The 20878-nt window shown below is 44.3% G+C and overlaps 2 protein-coding genes across 17 annotated transcripts in view; one reads left to right on the top strand and one right to left on the bottom strand.

The window, feature by feature from the left end:
• BCAS1 (brain enriched myelin associated protein 1) overlaps window positions 1-16810 on the top strand; it is an 87764-nt gene extending 70954 nt beyond the window's left edge. For 13 of the 15 annotated variants that reach the window (XM_075845427.1, XM_075845420.1, XM_075845419.1 and 10 more), the window contains 7 exons: window positions 385-426; window positions 4884-5045; window positions 6385-6426; window positions 7602-7643; window positions 8266-8415; window positions 13470-13766; window positions 14965-16810. In XM_075845427.1, the coding sequence (XP_075701542.1) occupies window positions 385-426; window positions 4884-5045; window positions 6385-6426; window positions 7602-7643; window positions 8266-8415; window positions 13470-13766; window positions 14965-15039 (810 nt within the window). In that variant the 3' untranslated portion in view covers window positions 15040-16810. The remainder of the gene's footprint in view (window positions 1-384; window positions 427-4883; window positions 5046-6384; window positions 6427-7601; window positions 7644-8265; window positions 8416-13469; window positions 13767-14964) is intronic. The other 2 variants (XM_075845422.1, XM_075845432.1) reach the window with 2 other exon arrangements.
• LOC142665691 (prefoldin subunit 4-like) overlaps window positions 1-20878 on the bottom strand; it is a 270809-nt gene that overhangs the window by 148743 nt on the left and 101188 nt on the right. The gene's annotated exons all lie outside the window — the stretch shown is intronic.

The raw sequence follows: 20878 nt of genomic DNA, 5'->3' as shown, positions 1-20878 counted from the left end.
CATATGGGGCTTTGTGGCTAGTATTTATAAAGGCAATACAGTTAGAATTCATGAAGGGCTTGTGCTATTGTGGGGGCACTATGGCTGACACTAATGGCGGCATTGTGGCTGGAACTTATGGGGATAATGTATGTGTCACTGTTAAGGGGGTGATGTGGCTGACAGTATGGAGACACTGTTATGGGGGGCCTACTTTGGCATGTTCCACCCTAGCTGTGTCCCCTTTTATAAGTCCATGTAAATTATATTATAGCCTCTATTAAAACATATTTTATGGGAAACAATTAAAATTTGAGCAAAATCAGAAAAGATGTCTCTTATGTTCAGTTTACTTTTCTGATCCTGATGAAACTGAATAATAACTGAATTGTTTTTGTTCGTCAGTCTTTTAAAGCAGATCCCCAGCCACAAAAAGTCCCAGAGAATGTAAGTTTATACGCTCAGAAATATTTTACTTGAGAGACATTAAAGGGTTTTCCTACAACCATCAGACAGGTCATAAAAATAAGTTAGATGGGGGTCCAACTTCTGGGACCCCCCACAATTACCAAGAACGAGGGGCCCCTAGTCCATGTTCTCGCCTGGAGAGTTGGATGAGCATGTGCTGTCCCACTCCAGAGACTTTAATGGGGGCAGTGGAATTGGCCGCACGCACTTATCTGGCTGCTTCTGACAACCCCATTCACAGCGACTCCCTCAAAATTTACGATTTGAACACATTTTCTTGCGGTAGTGCCGAGATCTCTCTCACTTTTTTCCCCCAAAATTTACAACTGAAGTCTTGGCGGTGATTTTACAGCGACCGACTTATTGTGTGTAGTCCGAGCCTTACAGGACTTAGTTTACTTTAGTTACTCAGATGGAGCGTGAACTGTCGCCCCAGAGCCCCAGATCATTACATTTAATAGTAATTCCTAGAATATGACTTTTTTAGACTATTTGGCAGATATTTTTTCTAATGTTACCTAGTAAAGGCTGTTATCAAATATCGCCATCATTCATTCGTTTCCAAGCGATTGTATAGATAATTGATCACCGATAAAAGATACAACTATTGTTTAGCCTTGATCTTCATAGACCGTGCTGAAGAAAAAATCCTCATGATGCGTAAATGACGCTCGTAGCAACAGAAAGCATCACTGCCTCCACCATGAAATATCAATGACCTATCCTAAGGCCGCGCCATCAACGTGTAAATCACAGAGAATCCCTCTAAGGAGTTGTCCAGGATTACAATACACGGTTTACCACTTTTTGCAGAAGCAGCGCCACGTCTGCCCACTAACTGTGTGTGTGAGCTGCAATATCCGACACATGGACAAGTGTGGCGCTGTGTGCGGGACGGATCTGGCACTGCGTCGTGGCTTCCGTTATAAACAGAAGCAACAACGCAAATGTGAACAGAGCCGAATAGTAATAATAAAGCGTGTGTGTATATAATATAGCATAATATAATCATAATGGTATACAGTATATAATAGTAATAATAACCCATGTGTGTATAATATAATAGTAAAAATAGATAATATATAAGCGTAATAATATACATTGTGTTCGTTTATATACAGTTAGTACCAGAATTATTTGGACAGTGACACAAGTTTTGACATTTTTGCTGTTTACCACAACATATTGAATATCCAGTTATATAATGAATATGGGCTTAACCCCTTGGCGCAGAATCACGTACATGCACGGCACAGAATGCAGCCATTAGCGCATCCTGCATGCACGATCGCCGTGGGAGCCCGGCTGTGACGGACAGTCATGCTCCCGCTGCAACAGCTAGGATGGGAGAAACCCCCGATCCTGGCCGTTTAACACCTTAAATGCAGCGGTCAATAGCAACCGCGACATTTAAGTTGTTTGACAGAGGGAGGGAGCTCCCTCTGTCACCGATCGGTGGCCCGCGAATGCAATCGCCGAATGCCAACAGGTTGCCATGGCAGTCGGGGGCCTAATAAAGGCCCCCAGGCCTGCCCTGTCTGTATGCCTATCAGGCTGTGCCGGAGGCATGGCCTAATAGATTGCCTGTCAGTTTTACACTGACAGGCAATAATGCTTTGGTATACTAAGTAGCATCAGAAGATCCCATGGTAAAGTCCCCTATTGGGACTAATAAAAAAAAATTAAAACAGTTAAGAAAAAAAGTTGATTAGAAAAAAACAAAACGATTACAATAAAAAATAAAATAAAAGCCCTTTTTTCCATAAAAAGTGGTTTTATTTACTAGAAGTACAAAAAAACAAAACACACGTATATGGTATCGCCGCAATCGTAACCACCCAAGTAATAAAGTGGATGCATTAATTAAACTGCCGGGTGAACACGGTATAAAAAAACACACATAAACAAAACAATGGCAAATTATTTTTGTTTCCCGCCACCAAAAAATTAAATAACAGTTAATCGATAAGTCCCATGTACCCCAAAATGATACCAATGAAAACCACATCTCGTCCCACAAAAAACAAGTCCTCATATGGCGACATCGACTGACAAAATAAAAAGTTACAGCTCCTGAAATGCGGCGATGTTTTAATTGTGCAAAAGTAGTAAAACATAAAAGAAACTATACATAATGGGCACCCCGTAACCATACTGACCCATACAATAAAGTTGACATGTTATTTACACCGCATAGTAAACGCCGTCAATTTAAAACGTGAAAAACAATGCTGGAATTGATGGGTTTTGTTTTTAAAATTCCTTCCCTAAAAAATGACTAAAAGATGAGCAATATAAGATATACAATACATCCAAAAATTGTGCAATTGAATAATACAACTCATCCCGCAAAAACAAGCCCTCATATGGCTATATAAGAATAAAAAAGTTATGACTCTTGGAAGGTGGGGAGGAAAAAACAAAAAAGAATGCTTAGACCTGGTCCTTAAGGGGTTAAAGTGCAGACTCTCTGCTTTAATTTGAGGGTATTCACATCATAATTTGAGGAAGGGGTTAGGAACTACAGCTCTTTAATATGGAGCTGCCTCTTTTTCAAGGGACCAAAGGTAATTGGACAATTATCTCAAAATTAGGGGCTATTTAATGGGCTGCGTGGGATATTCCCTCGTTAATCCATCATCAAGGTAAAAGGTCTGGAGTTTTTCCAGGTGCGGCATTTGCAGTTGGAAGCTGTTGCTGTGAACCCACAACATGATGTCAAAGAGCTCTCAATGCAAGTGAAACCGACCATCGTTAGGCTGAAAAAAATGAAGAAATCCATCAGAGAGAAGCACAAATGTTAGGAGCGCCCAAATCAACAGTTTAGTACATTCTTGAAGAAAAAAAAAAGAGCGCACTGGTGATCTCAAAAGGCCTGGATGTCCACGGAAGACAACAGTGGTGGATGATCGCAGAATCCTTTCCATGGGGAAGAAAAACCCCTTCACAACATCTACCCAAGTGAAGAACACTCTCCTGGAAGTAGGTGGATCAGTATCTAAGTCTACCATAAAGAGAAGACTTCATGAGAGCAAATACAGAGGGTTGACCACAAGGTGCAAACCATTAATCAGCCTCAAAAATAGGAAGACCAGATAAGACATTGCCAAACAACATGTAAAGAAGCGAAACTAAGATCAACCTGGACCAGAATGATGGGAGGAAGAAAGTATGGAGAAGGCTTGGAACCGCTCATGATCTAAAGCCACCACATCCTCTGTAAAACATGGTGGAGGCAGTGTGATGGCATGGGGGGGGCAGTGTGATGGCATGGTGGGGGCAGTGTGATGGTATGGTGGGGGCAGTGTGATGGCATGGTGAAGGCTGTGTGATGGCATAGTGGGGGTAGTGTGATGGCATGGTGAAGGCTGTGTGATGACATAGTGGGGGCAGTGTGATGGCATGGTGAAGGCTGTGTGATGGCATAGTGGGGGTAGTGTGATGGCATGGTGAAGGCTGTGTGATGGCATAGTGGGGGCAGTGTGATGGCATGGTGGGGGCAGTGTGATGGCATGGTGGGGGCATTGTGATGGCATGGTGGGGGCAGTGTGATGGCATGGTGGGGGCATTGTGATGGCATGGTGGGGCAGTATGATGGCATAGTGGGGGCAGTGTGATGGCATGGTGGGGGCATTGTGATGGCATGGGCATGCTTGGCTGCCTGGCACTGGGTCACTAGTGTTTATTGTTGATGTGACTGAAGACAGAAGCAGCCGGATGAATTCTGAAGTGTTCAGGGATTTACTTTCTGCTCAGATTCAACCACATGCAGCAGGTGATTGGACGTCGCTTCACAGGACAGATGGACAATGAGCCAGAACATACTGCAAAGCAACCCAGGAGTTTATAAGGCAAAGAAGTGGAATATTCTGCAATGGTCGAGTCACCAGATCTCAACCCAATTGAGCATTTCACCTGCTTAAGACAAAACTGAAGGCAGAAAGAGCCACAAACAAGAAACAAGTGAAGACAGTGGCAGTAACGGCCGAGCAAAGCCTCACAAAGGAGGAAACCAGCGTGTGGTGATGTCCATGGGTTCCAGACTTCAGGCCGTCATTGCTGCACAGGATTCTCTACAAAGTATTAAAAAAAACATTTTATTTATGGGAATGTTAATTTGTCCAATTACTTTTGAGCCCCTGAAATGAGGCGGCTGTGCAGAAAAATTGTGGCAATTCCTAAACGTTTCACAGGATATTTTTGTTCAACCCCTTGAACTAAACCTGAAAGTCTAAACTTCAATTGCATCTCAGATGTTTCATTTCATATCCAATGTGGTGGCAGCAAAACCAAAATCCTGAAGATTGTGTCACCGTCCAAATCGTTCTGGACCTCACTGTTCATTATCTTAGATAGGTAATACACTTATAATAAACACATCCTCATCGTCCTGTTACTTCTCTGTCTTTGTCTCTAATGACTAATCTCCATTGTAGGTTCTGGTAGAGCAGCCTGTTGTGTCTGTAACCTCAGAGCAGTCGTCCCCAGAACCGATTCTCACACCAGACACAAAGCCCATAAACCCTGACACACCACAACCAGACAGTGGAAAATCTGGAAAAGAAGCCGCAGCTCGCCCCGTGCCGTTCTGGAGGAAGGTCAGCGATATGTAACAGACGGGATCTCAAGTCCCATATAGATATATGTATATGATATTCCTCTATTACCGCCGGGTTTAGTTCATGCATTTTATACAGACATTCTTCATGTCCTAAACCTTTCCTACATTAGTGCCTCGTGTTTCTGAAGCGGCCTATACACGGTCTCCATAGCTCTGTATTGCGTTCTCTATAGTTCTGTATTACGTTCTCTATAGTTCTGGATTGCGCTCCCCCAGCTCTGGATTGGGGGCTCCAGAGTTCTGGATTGGGGGCTCCAGAGTTCTGGATTGGGGGCTCCAGAGTTTTGGATTGCGGTCTCCATAGTTCTGGTTTGCGGTCTCCATAGTTCTGGATTGCGGTCTCCATAGTTCTGGATTGCGGTATCCATAGTTCTGGATTGCGGTCTCCATAGTTCTGGATTGCGGTATCCATAGTTCTGGATTGCGGTCTCTATAGTTCTGGATTGCGGTCTCTATAGTTCTGGATTACGGTCCCTATAGTTCTGGATTACGGTCCCTATAGTTCAAATTACGGTCCCTATAGTTCTGGATTGCGGTCCCTATAGTTCTGAATTGCGGTCTCTATAGTTCTGGATTGCGGTCTCTATAGTTCTGGATTGCGGTCTCCATAGTTCTGGATTACGGTCTCTATAGTTCTGGATTACGGTCTCTATAGTTCTGGATTACGGTCTCCATAGTTCTGGATTACGGTCCCTATAGTTCTGGATTACGGTCCCTATAGTTCTGGATTGCGGTCTCTATAGTTCTGGATTACGGTCTCTATAGTTCTGGATTACGGTCTCCATAGTTCTGGATTACGGTCCCTATAGTTCTGGATTGCGGTCTCTATAGTTCTGGATTACGGTCTCTATAGTTCTGGATTACGGTCTCCATAGTTCTGGATTGCGGTCTCTATAGTTCTGGATAGCGGTCTCTATAGTTCTGGATTACGGTCTCTATAGTTCTGGATTATGGACTCCATAGTTCTGGATTGCGGTCTCTATAGTTCTGGATTGCGGTCTCTATAGTTCTGGATTACGGTCTCTATAGTTCTGGATTACGGTCTCCATAGTTCTGGATTGCGGTCTCTATAGTTCTGGATAGCGGTCTCTATAGTTCTGGATTACGGTCTCTATAGTTCTGGATTATGGACTCCATACTCCCTATGTGTGCTCCCGTACGATGCCTCTGTATTACGCTTTATTCCTCCTTTGCAGCAATAGGGGAGAATACGTCTATAATATAGTTGTGTGCAAAAGTCCTAATGCTGAGTTATAACCCGATTCCTAGCTGTGATGTTCAGCGATTTCTTACTAACAGGAAACCTTTCTCTCTAGTCTATTAAAGGAGAGTTACCAACACCTAAAGTCCAGGAGAATGTAAGTCATGAAAACGATCATCTAATAAATGAACAGGAAATAAATCCTAAAATATCTGGTTAGAAATGGTTAGAATTAAAAATTTAGAAATGATTGGATTTTCTACGTAAGGTTCAGTTCACACTGGCATCACGGCTTCCATTTGCAGGATCCATGACGGATATGATGGACCTCTTACGAACCATTTTTGTATCCCTATTGATTTCTAATGGGTCCGTCAGCTACGCTATTCTGACAAACAGCGGAAACCTGACAGAAAAAAACTAAGCCTATACTCAAGTTTATCCGTTATTCTCTTCCGTTATAGGAAGAAGATAACGAAAAAACGGAAGCACCAAATTCGTCACATGATGGACACCACTGGCACCCTTGATTTAAGTTTCCATCATGGTGTCCTTTGTTTTGCCAGTCAAAATAACTCTACATGCTGCACTATTTTATCTGGCAAAAATGACAGAATCGGTGACAGAGCTGCCGAAGCAGATGTGAACCGATCCTAACTTGTGTGAACAGAGTCGTACATAAAACAGTGGGCAGTGCAACGTGTTCACGATGATACAATGTAGTCATTATCTTCCAGTGTAAGCACAAAAGTAACACGAATCAGTTACATAAGAAACAATGACGAAATGAGTAGCGATGTCACTGATACATTCCCCATCTAGTGGCACACGCAGCAAAGAGGGGATCCCAAAAATCTGAACGGGCTCCCGTCATGGTGCTGGTACACTCCAGAACAGGGGGGCCCAAAACTTGTTCACTTCCCTGCCCCTATTCAAAGAGAAGAGTACTGTGACCCCTCAGCCGGACCCCTGTTGATTCACACGGACAATAAGAAAGGGGATTTTTGGGGCCAAACTAGAAAGGGGGCCCGTTCCACAAGGGTCCTAAAGCAGTCGCACTCCAGGGTGTATGGCTCTGCAATGGGTGAGTGGTCCTATTAGGGAATAATAAACGTTTCACCATACAAGCTGCAGGATGAGATTCTTTGTGTCGTGTCTCTCGTCATTAATGTTACATATTTTTTGATTTATATTTATCAGCTTTTCTATAGTGATTAGTGTTTAATCCCAGAATAGTAACTTTGTATGGATAAGATTTTTGGGGACTATTTCATGTTTTGCTATTCGTAATCTGGATTCAGTCATTAACAGACCTCAATGTGTTTTTCTTAGTCCACACCAGAGGAACCGCAGACCGTCCAACTAATACTGCCTGTAAGTGTCATTAACAAGTAACGCTCAAGTGCCGGAGGACAGAATGTTTGTGTGCGCCCGAGTGACTAGTGTGGACAGGGGTGTGAATGGTTATAATATAAGACACACTTCCAATCCAGTGACTAATAGATAAGGAAAGGAAGACAGACGTCCAATCTGAAGACTAGTATAGAAGGAAGACTTAAAGTGGTAGTCTCATGAACACAACTCCTATTCAAAATGAAGTTAAGGGGCTGCGATCAGATGATCGCTGCAGGTCCGACTTCTCCCACCCCGGCGATCAACCAAGAATAAGCCAAAATCACACCCATTTTCTACAAATGCAAAGTATGGCACAAAAAAATATTCTTTCTGGCACACGCAAATAATAAATAATATGCAAGAAACGTGCGCCACGCAAACAGGAGCATGACTAGACAGAAGGAAGGTAAATCTTCCCCAATGTGTGTGGAGAGGATCATGCCACTATGTGATGCAGATTTATATTTAGTGGTGAACCTCCTGTTTCTCATCCTCTCTCCCCCTGGATAGACGAGCTTTACCACGGCCGGAGTTACACACAATTGACACCATTTTTTTTTTTCTTTATAAATTGACAATATTATATCACCCGCAAATGTAGAGTTCTTCAGAACCAGAACCGCAGAGCACGAAGCCCAACACCGGAGACAAAGGAGCCGCCACAGGGAGTAAATCTCCAGAGACTCCGAACAAGAAACCAGAAGATGGGAAGAGCACCAAACCCAAAATCATGATGTTCTTCAAACAGCTGGTGAGTCGCCAGAGGCTTCGTATGTGTGAGAATATCATGAGAGATTAACATATGAGGGGGGCACATAAATGTAGACACAACTGGAATTCTGTCTACAATGTTCACAGGTGACGTCGCTGGGATCTATTGTCAGGGATCATTACTATGTATATAGTTTGAAAAATATTATCCTCACACATATGTATATACATTTCAGTTCTTTGTGTAATATACTGATATATAATAAGTTCTTTGTTCATGTCGGACACACCTATGGAAGACACCGCCCCCTGGAATGCAAGAAGAGTGTGCATAAGAATTTGCAGCTGAGAAGCCGTGGGGGGCTTGGGCACTCCCACATCTCTAGGGAGGGGCATGTGTCTTTTCTCTGTGTGCTTCTTTGTTCTGAATAAAGCTTCAGTCTTCCTCCTGGCTGACTGAGGGAAAGATGTCTACCGACATTTGTCTGTGTGGTGTACTTCTTTCCAGGCATGCCTTCAGCTTTCAATTTACAGAGGTGGTTATTCGGTGTGAAATACGGACCTGACATTTTCAGAAATAGGAGAAATGTTATTCTCAACTTTCAGCCTGAGGTTGTGTTAGAATGAAGACGTATTACAGCAGCCACGTTACAATCTGACAGACCCTTATAAATCCTCTAAGACGTAGCCCCCCCGTTGTCCCCCCTCCGTTACCTCAATTTTAATTTGTATCAGGATTTTAACATTTTTCATTATATTGTTTATTTGATCATGGACATTTTGTTATTTCACTTAAGAGAATTTAGAGCCGAAAAGAACAAATCCACTTGTTTATTACTTGTTGTTATAGTCAGTGTTGGTTGATGGAAGTAATGTCAGCCCAGAGGAGAGTAACCAGAAAAACAACCAGGAGCCTGTAAGTGTGACGACTAAAATACCGCGGCTCTGGTGATGGGTTTCTTGTTTCCTGTGAATCAAACTTAAAGTCAATGTTCACCTTGGACATCATTTATTTATTTGTTTTTAATAGAGATGTGTATCAGGGGGTTTGGTGCAACTTCCTAAATACATTTTATTAAAAATTATTTTTACTTTTTGAGATACAGCTGCTTTGTATCCTGTATACAAAGCAGCTGTATCGTGCGCCAAGACCTAAATCCATCAGATCTGCGGCACTGGCGGGTTCAGAGTCAGCGGGTGCTGGTTGTCTCTGACAGTTCATAATTTAGATGTGATCGGTAACGGCTCGATCCTGCGTGTCAGAGATACGCAGGACCCGCTCGCTGTCACTGAACCAGTCAGTCTAGCTGTATTCGCAAACGATACAGCTGCTCTGTGTACAAGATACAAAGCAGCTGCATCTCAAAAAAAACATTTTTTTTTAAATAAAATGTATTTAGGAAGTTGCACCAATTACACTGATACACTGCTTTATAAAAAAATAATTATGTACATAGCCTTTAAATCAGACTGTGAGGGTGCACAAGATCTCTATCTATCTCAAATCTATCTATCTATCTCTCATATCTATCTATCTATCTCTCATATCTATCTATCTCATATTTATCTATCTCATATCTATCTATCTCTCATATCTATCTATCTATCTATCTCTCTCATATCTATCTATCTCTCATATCTATCGATCTATCTCATATCTATCTATCTATCTATCTATCTATCTCATATCTATCTATCTCATATCTATCTATCTCATATCTATCTATCTCATATCTATCTATCTCATATCTATCTATCTATCTATCTATCTATCTATCTATCTATCTATCTATCTATCTATCTATCTATCTATCTATCTCATATTTATCTATCTATCTATCTATCTATCTCATATCTATCTCTCATATCTCATATCTATCTATCTCATATCTATCTATCTATCTATCTATCTATCTATCTATCTATCTATCTATCTATCTATCTATCTATCTATCTATCTATCTATCTATCTATCTATCTATCTATCTATCATCTATCTATCTCATATCTATCTATCTCATATCTATCTATCTCATATCTATCTATCTCATATCTATCTCATCTCTATCTATCTATCTATCTATCTATCTATCTATCTATCTATCTATCTATCTATCTATCTATCTATCTATCTATTATCTATCTACAGTAGATATAAAAAGTCTACACACTCCCTTTAAAATGCCAGGTTTTTGTCATGTTACAAAATCAGTCCAAGATTAATAATTTCAGAACTTTTTTCCACCTTTAGGCCCTGTTCACACCGGGTTTTTGGACACGTTTTTTGACGTGCAAACCGCGTCTGAAAACGCACCAAAAAATGTCAGAAAGGTAAAGGTAAAACCGGCTCATGAGAGAAAGAAGCGACATGCCCTATCTTCGGGCGTTTGTCTCTGACCTCCCATTGACATCAATGGGAGGTAGAGAAAACATTTTTCGCAGCGTTTTTGCTCGCAGCACTCAATGGCTGCAGGCAAAAAACTCCACGAAAAACGTGGAAAATGGCGTGCAGGCAGATCAAAATCTGCCTCAAAATTCCAGATGGAATTTTGAGGCAGAGTTTTCAGCCTGCAAAAAACTCCGTGTGAACATACTCTTAATGTCACCTATAATCTGTACAATTGTATTGAAAAACAAACTGAAATTATTTAGGGTGGAAAAATGAAAATAAAGAACAAAAAAAATGTGGTTGCATAAATACTAATACTTTGCTGAATTCCCCTTTAACTTTATGGCAGCATTCAGTCTTTTTGGGTAGAAGTCTATAAGCATGGCACATCTTGACTTGGCAATTGTTGCCCACCTTTCCTTGCAATAGCCTCTTCAGGTCACCCCACAGATTATCAGTGGGACTCAGGTCTGGGCTCTGGCTGATCTTCTTTTGTTGCTTTGGGTCGTTGTCGGGCTCAGGTTTTGTGCCAATATTGCCTGATATTTGGAACTGTTCATAATTCCCTCCACCTTGACTAAAGCCCCAGTTCCAGCTGCAGAAAAACAGCCCCAAAGCATAATGCTGCCTCCGCCGCGCTCCATAATGCTGCCTCCGCCGCGCTCCATAATGCTGCCTCCGCCGCGCTCCATAATGCTGCCTCCGCCGCGCTCCATAATGCTGCCTCCGCCGCGCTCCATAATGCTGCCTCCGCCGCGCTCTATAATGCTGCCTCCGCCGCGCTCCATAATGCTGCCTCCGCCGCGCTCCATAATGCGGCCTCCGCCGCGCTCCATAATGCTGCCTCCGCCGCGCTCCATAATGCTGCCTCCGCCGCGCTCCATAATGCTGCCTCCGCCGCGCTCCATAATGCTGCCTCCGCCGGGCTCCATAATGCTGCCTCCGCCGGGCTCCATAATGCTGCCTCCACCATGCTTCATAATGCTGCCTCCACCATGCTTCATAATGCTGCCTCCACCATGCTTCATAATGCTGCCTCCACCATGCTTCATAATGCTGCCTCCGCCGTGCTCCATATACCGGTATGGTGTTCTTTTGTTGATGTGCACTGTTGGCTTTGCGCCAAATATACCTTTTGGAATTATGGCCAAAAAGTTCAACCTTGGTCTCATCAGACATTTCACGTTTTCCCACATGCTTTTGGCAGACTTGATGTAGGTCTTTGCAAAACATAGCCGGGCTTGGATGGTCTTTTTTTTGTTAGAAAAGGCTTCTGTCTTGCCACCCTACAGCACAGCCCAAACATATGAAGAATACGGGAGATTGTTGTCACATGCACTACACAACCAGTACCTGCCAGAATGTCCTGCTGCTCCTTTAATGTTGCTGTAGGCCTCTTGGTAGATTCCAGGACCAATTTTTGTCTTGTCTTTTCATCAAGTTTTGAGGGATGTCCAGTTCTTGGTAATGTCACTGTTGTGCCAAATATAATCCACTTCTTGATGACGTCTTCACTGTGTTCCATGGTAGATCTAATGTCTTGAACATTCTTTGGTACCCTTCTCCTGACTGATGCCTTTCAACAATCAGATCCCTTTGATGTGTTGTAAGCTCTTTACTGACCACGGCTTTTGCTGTCACATGCAACAAAAAAAATTCTGGAAAATCCTAATAGAACAGCTGAACTTTATATGGGGTTACTCAGAAGCACTATAAAGAATGGTAGCTGTGCACTGACTACTATTTAACATGAGTTTGAATGTGATTGGCTAATTCTGAACACAACCATATACCCAATTATAAGAGTGTTCACACTTATGCAACCACATTATTGAAGTTTTTTATTTTTATTTTTTCCCCTCTAAATGATTTCAGTTTGTTTTTCAATGGAATTGTACAGATTATGGGTGACATTAAAGGTGGAAAAACTTTTGAAATTATTCAGATTGTACTGACTTTTTTTTCACGTGACAAAAACCTGACATTATAAGAGGAATGTGTAGACTTTTTATATCCACTGTATCTATCTATCTATCTCATTCATGTCTATCTATCTATCTATCTCATTCATATCTATCTATCTATCTATAGTGGATATAAAAAGTATATCTATCTCTCTTATACTTTTCTATCTATCTCTCTAATATCTATCTTATAAAGATTTAAAAAATAGAATGATTAAAAAACATATTAAATCTACCTCCTGACTACATCTGTACAGATAAGCTACTTATGGAGTTTCTTTCCTTTTATTCTTATATTTCTTCTGCTTTGTACGGTGATCACATTCCATGTGTTTTATCTAAGAATATGACAAAAGACCAGAACTTTCTTAAAGCTATATGACTTCATGGTGGGCTCTGTCCTATGTGTATGTTGTAGTATCAGGTTCTTAGGTTCACACACTATATATATAAGGCACCTTGTAAAGCTCATAGACGACCACTAGAGGGCACTTGTAGCCTAATTCTTCTTGCATAGTCAATAGTTTGGTGATTTTTACTTATCTTATCTGGTCTTTCAGTCTATTTTTTACATGAGGCAGTCTTAAAGTTTGTTTATACAAAGACTTTCCTCCATGTGTAGAACCAGGTACTTCCAATACGAAGTCCTTGACGTCCACCCCATAGATGGCCCAATTCTCATCTTATTGGACCACTGCATAGGATATTAATTTATTGCATTCATCCATTTTACCTTTGTAGACCCTGGACATTACAGACGGAGTGGAGGTGAGTAAAAATGAGAAGACAGTGGTCACAGCTGTAGTGGAACCTCCTCCACCCCCTCCTCAGAAGGGAAAAGACAACATGAAGGAGAAGAAAGCTTCAGCAGAGAAACTGAACAAGCAGGAGAGCAGAGAAAGCATCGAGGCAGCCGTGTCCGCACAGCTCCAAGCTCAGGACCCAGTGCAACTAGATATCGGACTGGGGGCATCTAAAGATGGCCAGCTGAAGAGGACGGAGAAGAGGCAGTCCCTGGGCAGCTTCTTCAAAGCCATTGTAAGTTCACCCTAAATGTCTCTAAGATGATGGACCACAGAGGGGGCACCTGGGGGGCAACTGCAGAATATTTTCTGAGTTGGTGTCAGTTCCAAAGGCCGGGTTCCCTCATAGCGCAAACGCTGCGTAATTTCCATAACCGAATTCCGTGCGGAAATTCCGCAGCATTTACAGTAGCAGCAAAACTAATGAGATTTAGAAAATCTCATCCCCACGCTGCGGAGAAAACTGCAGAAACGTTGTGCGGTAAGTGTTCTGCGGTTTCAATTCTGCAGCCTGTCAATTTATGCTGCGTGTTCTGTGCGGAGATGCTGCGTGTTTGGCCCATAGACGTCAACGAGGGGAATAAATTCTGCAACACGTGTTTTGTTGTGGTTTGTACATACAAAACGCCGTAAAAACCGATGTAAATTGGCGGGCGCGCCTATACTCGGCTATCATCAATGTTTTACACTAAAATTGTGGAAAACCTGCAGCGTTTCCTCCGCTATATGTGCAGCAAAAACTCACTATTGGCTGCGGATTTCTGTGACAGATTTATCTGCGGGTGTTTTTGGATTCCGATCTGCAGAGTATCCTGTGTGTGGGCTTTTTCGCAGCGGATTTCATTGCGGAAAATGAATAAAAAGGTTAATACTTACCCCGATCCGTCGTCATAGCGACACTTTCTACTGTTCTCCATCCAGGCCGGCCTCCTGGGAGGACGTTTCTTTCCATGGGACTGCTGCAGCCAATCACAAGCTGCAGCGGTCACATGGGCTGCCGCATCATCCCAGGAGGCCTGGTAGGGGGCTGTGTGGCATTATCTACAGAGGGCACTAAATTTATGGGGGTACAAACTGGGGGCCTAAATTCTATATGGCGGCATAAACAGGGCCTAAGGTTTATATGGGGGCACAAAGTGACGTTTTCTGCCATTTTACTGCCACCGTAAGTTCCCCTGCAATGGGCCCTAATAAATCTGTGTCGCCCAAGGACTCACATAAACCTGGAGCCTGTGTCCGCCTGTGTCTGTGTCTGCAAATAAGATCAGCCATGTTAGACTAGCTTGCATTATTATCCAGCAATAGCTGCTCCTCCATTGGACTAAATTACTCGTCCGTGAAGTTTGGGGGAGGGGGGGGGTTAACGTTTATGCTTGTAATTCTCTGATGTGTATGACCGGCTGAACAGATATAACTCTTATTCATCATTTCAGGGGCCAAAGCGCACGTGTGACGCCGAGGTGCAGACAGACCCGGTCACCATCTTACCTGCAGAGAAGACTAAATGACTATGGGTACAACTGAGACAGAGCTGGCTGTGGCGGGGATGAGGGCGGACGCCACCAATGTATATTTCAGCTGTAATCTGTACAGAGATATTTCAGAACATTCCTGATGGGGGGAAATACAAGGTTGTGACAGATCCCCAGGGTTTTATATATTATTCACGTCTGTCTGGGCTGTAGCCGGTTTATTATCTCCCAATGGTTTCTTAGTATCATAGCAGAAAGTAATAAACGTACAGGAGGTGTGAGCAAGTGTGAAAGTAATGACCCCAAGTGAAGGCTACAGTATCGCAACACACTTGATGGTCGACAACACAAGAGCTTACAATCACCTATGCACCTTCAGATAATTATATACACATAAGGGGTAATAGGGCCTGTTCACACAGAGTATTTTGACGAGCTTTTCGGAGCGGAATCCGCTACGCAAAACACGTCAAAAACTGGCCGAAAATGCCTCCCATTGATTTCAATGGGAGGCGGGGGCGGTTTTCTCCTGCGAGCGGTAAAACCGCCTCGCGGGAGAAAGAAGGGGCATGCCCTATCTACGTGCGTTTACGTCTCCTGCCTCCCATTGACATCAATGGGAGGCAGAGAGAGTGTATTTCGCTGAGTTTTTTGCCCGTAGCACTCAATGGTCGTGGGCGAAAAACGGCGCGAAAATCGCGGCAAACGCCGTGCAGGAAGGACAAAATCTGCCTCAAAATCCCAAACGGAATTTTGAGGCAGAATTTTCCTCCTGCAAAAAAACTCAGTGTGAACGAGGCCATAGGGGAACAGTTGTTTACTTAACAAAATCTACAATGTAAACTATGTAACAGGATGTTTCAAAATGGCTACAATGTGTGAGAATGATTTAAAGGAGAAATCCACCTAAATGTCAGAAACAACCATAAGTAGGGGATAACAAGCTGGGACCTTCACCAGTTCCCAAAACAGAGGGTGCAGCATTTACAGGGAGCCCAAAAAGTGTCCAAACCCCGACAGCATTGCTCTGAGATATCCAGCGACTGCAATGAAGAACCGCTGAACTAGATTGTTTTCTATTGAGTCTGAGAGCTAAAAATAAAAATCTCCGACAATATTCAAGATAGGGCGCCATTTGTTTTTATGTTGGAGATTCCAGGTGAAGCCTCTAAAGGGACATTTTATAGGACATCCCAATGAGGGGTCCAATCCCTCAGAGCTGGGTCTTATCTCATGACATCAGAAGGTACATAGAAGTGACATTCCCCTTTTATGAACAACATTTTACAATGGAAGACATCTTTGGAACGCTTCGCCATTTTCCAGAACAATCAGATGTGATTGTTTGCACATACAGATGGAACAATACAAAACCTGTCACTACTTCATCCATTAACACTGTCCACTCCTTATATATCTATTTATAGAAGGTTCAGCACGTTATCCTGGGGTCATTAATGAAAGGAACAGTACGTTGAGAGTTAAATTGATGCGATTATGTCCGAAGAATATTAAGTGTATGCGACATGAATCTTTTACGCTTGGTATGACCGTTCTATAAAACCAGCAGTAGGGGGCGATACAGTCACACACTAAATCACTGTAAGATAACTTCATGATCGAGTCTAATGCGAGCTGCGGTTGTTTGATTACCTAATGAGCACTAACGAGCCTAGATGTGATGATACCTGCCTGCCACATTTCTATCTGTAACCTTACATGTAATACTGTGTTGTTTGGTCCCTGGTTCTTCAGTAATAAAGTTTTCTTTGGTGTACAGAGGTGAATAAATTCCGTGTATTCCTAACATTTGGTGTCTGTTTGCGCCGCGTTAAATCATGATAATCCAAAACCATTCTCTCTTAATGATATGATCAAGCGAGGGTTAAAAAAAAATGGTCTGTCGCTCTATAAGGTCTCAATCAGACGGCCATAATTCTGCCGCAAGTCCCGGCCCCACCGCGATCGTAGATCCTTAGGATCAGGGGCGGACATACCGCATGTGCAGCCGGTGCAGCTGCACAAGGGCCCCGCGTGGGAAGGGGGCCCGTTCAGTGGCGTAACTACCACAGTAGCAGCCGTAGCAGCTGCTACGGGGCCCGCGGCATGGGGGGGCCCGTGTCGCCCTGACAGGCACATTACATTTTATGTACCAGGCCTGGCGGCATGAGGGGAGGGAGGGGGCGGGGGCCCGGTGATAGCCGCCACACTGCACTACCAATCGGGAGGGAGGGGGCGGGTGCCCGGGCCCGGTGATAGCCGCTACACTGCACTGCCAATCTGGCACAGATGAATAGGACAGGACGGCGATGCTGGTGGTAGGAGGAGCGCTCAGGCAGGGGAGAGGACAGGGGGCGGTGCGACGTAAGACTTCGGGCGGCTGGACAGTACAGTCAGGACTGCCGGAGAACTCATAGGATGAGCGGAGGACAGACACAGGACGAGTGGAGGACGTGCAGACTGCAGAGGACAGGTAGATGAAGTTAAAAAGTTCATGTCAGAAGGGAGAAGTTTTTATGTAGAAAAATCTGCCTCATAATTCCTTCCGGAATTTTGAGGCATATTTTGACCTGCCGGTAGAACACTTCCCGCGTTTTTCATTGCGTTTTTTTGTGGCGTTTTTCGGCCATCGGGCCGTGGGCAGGGAAACGCAGCAAAAAACGCATTTTCTGCCTGCCATTGTTGTCAATGGGAAGTCAGAGACAGAAACGCCCGAAGAAAGGGCATTGCGCTTCTTTTTCCCGCATGCGGTTTTTACTGCTCGCAGGAAAAATTTCATGGATTTCAATGGGAGGCACTTTCTGACGTTTTTCGCGAAAAAAACCTCAGTGTGAACTCCCCCTAACACAGGGGCGTAACTACTGCTATAGCAGCCGTAGCGGCTGCTACGGGGCCGCGGCATGAGGGGGCCCGCGTCACCTGCCGGCACGGGCCCCCACCTTGGCCGGAATCTCCGCTAGCTGCCGCTATGGCTGCTACAGCGCGATGCCACGGAACACTACGGCAGAGCAGGGAGTATCTCCCCGCTCTGCCATTAAACATAAGACATGTATCCCCTATCCACAGGATAGGGGATACGTGTGTGATCGCTGGCATTGATAGGGAGAACGGGGGACCGAAAGTCCCCTGAAGTTCTCCATCACAAACCTCGGACTTCCGGGGTCTGTGTCGGCAGCTCCGTAGAAATGAATGGAGCGCCGGTCACACTTGAGCTGCGCAGACACCGGAAGTCAGAGGTGAGTGATGGAGAACTTCGGGGGACTTTCGGTCCCCCGCTCTCCCTATCAATGCCAGCGATCACACATGTATCCCCTATCCTGTGGATAGGGGATACATGTCTTTTGTCTTTTCACACTGTAGGTCGCATTTTTTTGAGTGATTGGGGGTGTATGGCGTTCCCTACAGGGGGGGGGCTGTATAGCGTTCCCTACAGGGGGGGGCTGTAAGGCGTTCCCTACAGGGGGGGCTGTATAGCGTTCCCTACAGGGGGGGCTGTATAGCGTTCCCTACAGGGGGGTCTGTATGGCGTTCCCTAAAGGGGGGTCTGTATGGCGTTCCCTACAGGGGGGGGCTGTATGACTTTCCCTACAGACCCCCCCTGTAGGGAACGCCATACAGAACCCCTGTAGATAACGCCATACAGACCCCACTGTAGATAACGCCATAAAGTCCCCCCTGTAGATAACACCATACAGCCCCCTGTAGATAACGCCATACAGCCCCCCTGTAGATAACGCCATACAGCCCCCTCTGTAGATAGCGCCATACAGTCCCCCCTGTAGATAGCGCCATACAGTCCCCCCTGTAGATAGCGCCATACAGTCCCCCCTGTAGATAGCGCCATACAGTCCCCCCTGTAGATAGCGCCATACAGTCCCCCCTGTAGATAGCGCCATACAGTCCCCCCTGTAGATAGCGCCATACAGTCCCCCCTGTAGATAGCGCCATACAGACCCCCCTGTAGATAGCGCCATACAGACCCCTCTGTAGATAGCGCCATACAGTCCCCCCTGTAGATAACGCCATACAGCCCCCTCTGTTGATAGCGCCATACAGTCCCCCCTGTAGATAACGCCATACAGCCCCCTCTGTAGATATCTTGAGATTCAGTCCTGCTTGATAGGTAACAGTGCAGTAAGCTAAGCATGATAAGATCATCTAAATTATTGCATCTCAGTTGCATGAGTGCTTTGTGTTATATTCAATGATTCAATTTAACCTAAGTCTCTAAATGTGGGCAAAGAAAATAAAAAAACTATACTCACCTCCTCCCTCGCCTCCGTTCACCCGCCGCAGCCCCCATCCTCCTGTCTCGGTCTGTGTTACAAGTGTACAAGGCTGCACTGGTGACGCGCTGCCGATGGCACGTGACCGCTGCTGCCAATAACTCCTCATTGGTGTGCTGCTGAGGACAGTAGTTCCACAGCAAATCGCTGTTGAGGGCATTGATTGGCTGCAGCGGTCATGTGCCATCGACCGCGCGTCACCACAGCAGCTTTGTAAACACAGAAAGGGATAGGGGCTGCGGAGGGGGAACGGAGGCGCCGGAGGAGGTGAGTATAGGTTTTTCATTTTCTTTGCCCACATTTAGGGACTTAGTTTAGATAAGAATTTAACCCGGAAAAAAATGTGTTACTTGTGTTCTAAACTGGTAATAAAATGTACAATATAAATCTTCCTTCATAATTTTTATTAGTAAGGTTTATTTTTATATGCATATATATGTTTAGGTAACTTTGTCGGTATTGGGGGGGGGGGCGGGGGGGCCCTGGCACATTATCTGCACAGGGGCCTTTTGCAGTCTGTGTCCGCCACTGCTTAGGATACTGTTAGTTCGGGTCATTAGACCTGTGGCCGTAATATGGACACCAAAATATGGCTGCATAACGTCTGTCTGCATGAGGCCTGATACAGGGGGTCAAGAGCGGACATAACACGTGTGCCACCCGCACTGCGGCCCTGTCGGCATGGGACCCGCCTGCAGCAGTAAGCATGTGTTATATCCGCCCTGTGTTGTAATCACACATCTTGTATTGTCTATGTTTCAGGATCTATTCACATGACGGTGCAGACGATTCAAGTTTTTTGCCCCAATTTTCGCATAATTTTGCAAAAAAATTATATTTGACCACACGGTGTGAAGACCCTTATTCCAATAGTAATTTTGATACTCAGCTGGTTAAACATTTTGCAGTATTATATGGGTTGTTCAGTCAATTGCCCCTCATTTGAAATATCTCAGTTTGCGGTCAGTGAATGGGAAACCTATCCTGATGGAGTCCAGGGGACACAGGTGTTTTATTTTCTGTTGGTTTTGTGTCCTATGATGGATGTCTATGCCTGGCACATGTAAATGACACTATAGCGCAGAACAATGGAGTCCTACCCACAGCCACTGCAGTAAAAGGATGTAAACTTTGTTTAGGAAAATAGAGCAACAATGTAAAGAATATTTCCTGCTCCATTATCTGTCTGATATAGAACAACTCAAACATTTCTCAGACCAGGAAACAAGTTTATCCTCACCGTCTGGTGAACAGGAAACCACTGGAGAAGCGATCACCTGACTCCGGCCAGGTCTCTGATGCCTTAAAGCGTCTGTCTCCACATTATAAGTGGCCTGTCTTGTACATGATGTGATCGGCGCTGTAATGTAGATAACAGTGGTCCTAGTAATAAAGCGTCTGTCTCCACATTATAAGTGGTCTATATTGTACATGGTGTGATTGGCGCTGTAATGTAGATAACAGTGGTCCTAGTAATAAAGCGTCTGTCTCCACATTATAAGTGGCCTGTCTTGTACATGATGTGATCGGCGCTGTAATGTAGATTCCAGCAGTGTTTTTTATTTAGAAAAACGATAATTTTTGACGAA

The sequence above is a fragment of the Rhinoderma darwinii genome, chromosome 13, assembly GCF_050947455.1.
Source record: "Rhinoderma darwinii isolate aRhiDar2 chromosome 13, aRhiDar2.hap1, whole genome shotgun sequence".
NCBI lineage: Eukaryota > Metazoa > Chordata > Amphibia > Anura > Rhinodermatidae > Rhinoderma > Rhinoderma darwinii.
This window is presented reverse-complemented; position numbering and strand designations above follow the sequence as displayed.